Source organism: Physella acuta, unplaced genomic scaffold, assembly GCF_028476545.2.
Source record: "Physella acuta isolate Inbredline_101_S28 unplaced genomic scaffold, ASM2847654v3 ptg002079l, whole genome shotgun sequence".
Classification (NCBI taxonomy): Eukaryota; Metazoa; Mollusca; class Gastropoda; family Physidae; genus Physella; species Physella acuta.
Genome location: NW_026733581.1, coordinates 102,833 through 105,035, shown reverse-complemented (window position 1 = coordinate 105,035; position 2,203 = coordinate 102,833). Strand labels below are relative to the sequence as shown.

The window sequence follows — 2,203 nt, the reverse complement described above, 5'->3', positions numbered from 1 at the left end:
ACATATAAAACTCGCTGTATACTTGTCATTTAGGGTTAGTATGCCAGATTTTTCAGCGAGGGTTTATTCATGGTTCGTCACGTCGGGTTCGCTGAACTTTAGTCATTCCGTGCTGTTGTCTATATGGGATCAAATTTTGTAGTTTTGATATCCTGTGTTGTGTGTCGTCATGCTGGGTTTCATTTTGAAATTACGTCATATTAAATTCGGGTCACCTCTGGTAGCCGTCCAATCTACGTAACTCGCACATCACATGAATGGTAGGAAGGGGGTGATGGGAATGGGGCGAGAGTTTGGGAATATTTCTTTTCTTGAAATATCATTTTTTTAAATGTATGAATTCCAATGCGACTAACAGAATTCCTGCATATTAAACACTACGGTGATAAAGAGAGTTGATATGTATTGTGCACGTTCATTTTAAATACCATTATATAAACTTCCCTCCCACCCCACTTAAACCCCATATAAAAGCTGCTCATCAGGAGGACCCCCCCCCCCCATAGATTTAGCACATGAACAAAGACCAGTGTATAGTGCCGTATGTGTGTATGTCTGTGTGTGTCTGTGTGCGTGTGTGTCTGGGTGTGTTTGTGTGCGTGTGTGGATGTGTGTGTGTGTATGTGTGTGTGGATGTGTGTGTCTGTGTCCCCGCCCCGTGGCAACTCATTAAGCGAGCCTAATGTATCAATCGTGTTTACCCACCGATATGATTTCCCGACAGTCCAGCTTTGATCAGTTCCTGGCGTCGGTGATCGAGGCTGGTGCGAGGGGTCGGGGTTGGTGCAAGGGTTGTGGTGGTTACTAGGTTCAGACTAGTTCCAGGGTTCAGGCTGGTTCCAGGGTTCAGGCTAGTTCCAGGGTTCAGGCTAGTTCCAGGGTTCAAGCTAGTTCCAGGGTTCAGGTTAGTTCCAGGGTTCAGGCTAGTTCCAGGGTTCAGGCTAGTTCCAGGGTTCAGGCTAGTTCCAGGGTTCAGGCTAGTTCCAGGGTTCAGGCTAGTTCCAGGGTTCAGGCTAGTTCCAGGGTTCAGGCTGGTTCCAGTGGTCGGCCTGATATCAGGGGTCTGGATTGTGCTACGGATTGGGTAGTGACAGAATGAATCACGTAACAAAAGCTTCTTGTATCTTAGTATCATTTCCAGTATGTATCATGGTCTTCTAGTATCATTGCCGTGCGTTGCCCTATCCCTTCAACTTGGGTTAGAAATAGCTCATTCGCTGTTAACATAGAATGACGTTGACGTTTTAAAAAGATTATCTGTAATTGTCTCATAACCCTACACACCTGCTAAGAAAAGAAACAAGCCCCCCCCCCCCTCACCCAGCCCCTAAGTGGATAATACTACCACACCCCTTCCCACATCTCCTCTTCAACTCGTCTGCTCTCTCTCTCTCTCTCTCTCTCTCTCTCTCTCTCTCTCTCTCTCTCTCTCCCTTTCTCTAATAATAAGAATAATAAACTACCTAAACCGACCTGCCTTGTTATAACATAATACCAAATCAACAGACTCCCGGTCTATCCAACCCCTCCCTCCCCCTATCCTAATTGCCAAACCAACCGCCCCCCCAGCTTCTCATCACATCCCCCCCAACCCCCCCCCCCCCCCCCCAATTTTTGCACTACACTATGCAATCACTTCGCCCTCAGGGCTTCTAATGTGTGTGCACATACCCGCAATAAGTGAGTGCACAGACAACAAACCGTGCAGTACTCACGTCGTGAATCCATTACCCCTCATAACCTTCCCCTCCCACCCAGCACTCTACCCCCACCCTCCTCAATCCCGGACAAACAATAGTTTTGGCACCATGAATTAAAAGCTGAAATATCCCCTTTTTAAACAGTGCCACTACCCCCCGAGGGAACACACTGATCCATTTCCTCTAATAACTGTTAATTTACACGTTTCACCGGCCAAAACATGACATTAGAGACAGAGGCTGCGCCGATCAATCAACACAGCGCTTGCTGTACAACATGGAAACCCAGAACTCGCCCTCAACTCTCGTGGCTTGTGTTGAAGTATTAGCAGTTTCATGAATCTCTACGAGTTCTGCTTAACAAAAAAGTCTAGATCTATCTCAAAATATACAGAATATATATGTGCCCGAAATTTCGATCTAGACAGACTGACGATTGACAGAGGAAGCAAATGAAATACAAGATTGTAATAAAAAATCTCTACGCGTTCTAGAAAAAAAAA

At 46.0% G+C, this 2,203-nt stretch overlaps 1 protein-coding gene across 1 annotated transcript; it reads right to left on the bottom strand.

Moving 5' to 3' along the window:
• Positions 1–697: 697 nt before the first annotated feature.
• Positions 698–1,135, bottom strand: LOC131932057 (uncharacterized). The gene has a single exon (XM_059288923.1). It carries the CDS (start codon positions 1,133–1,135, stop codon positions 698–700), a length of 438 nt encoding a protein of 145 aa, XP_059144906.1.
• Positions 1,136–2,203: the final 1,068 nt, after the last annotated feature.

Coding starts and splice junctions, on each gene's coding strand:
- LOC131932057 (XM_059288923.1), bottom strand. CDS start 1,135: ATGATACTAAGATACAAGAAGCTTTTGTTACGTGATTCATTCTGTCAC.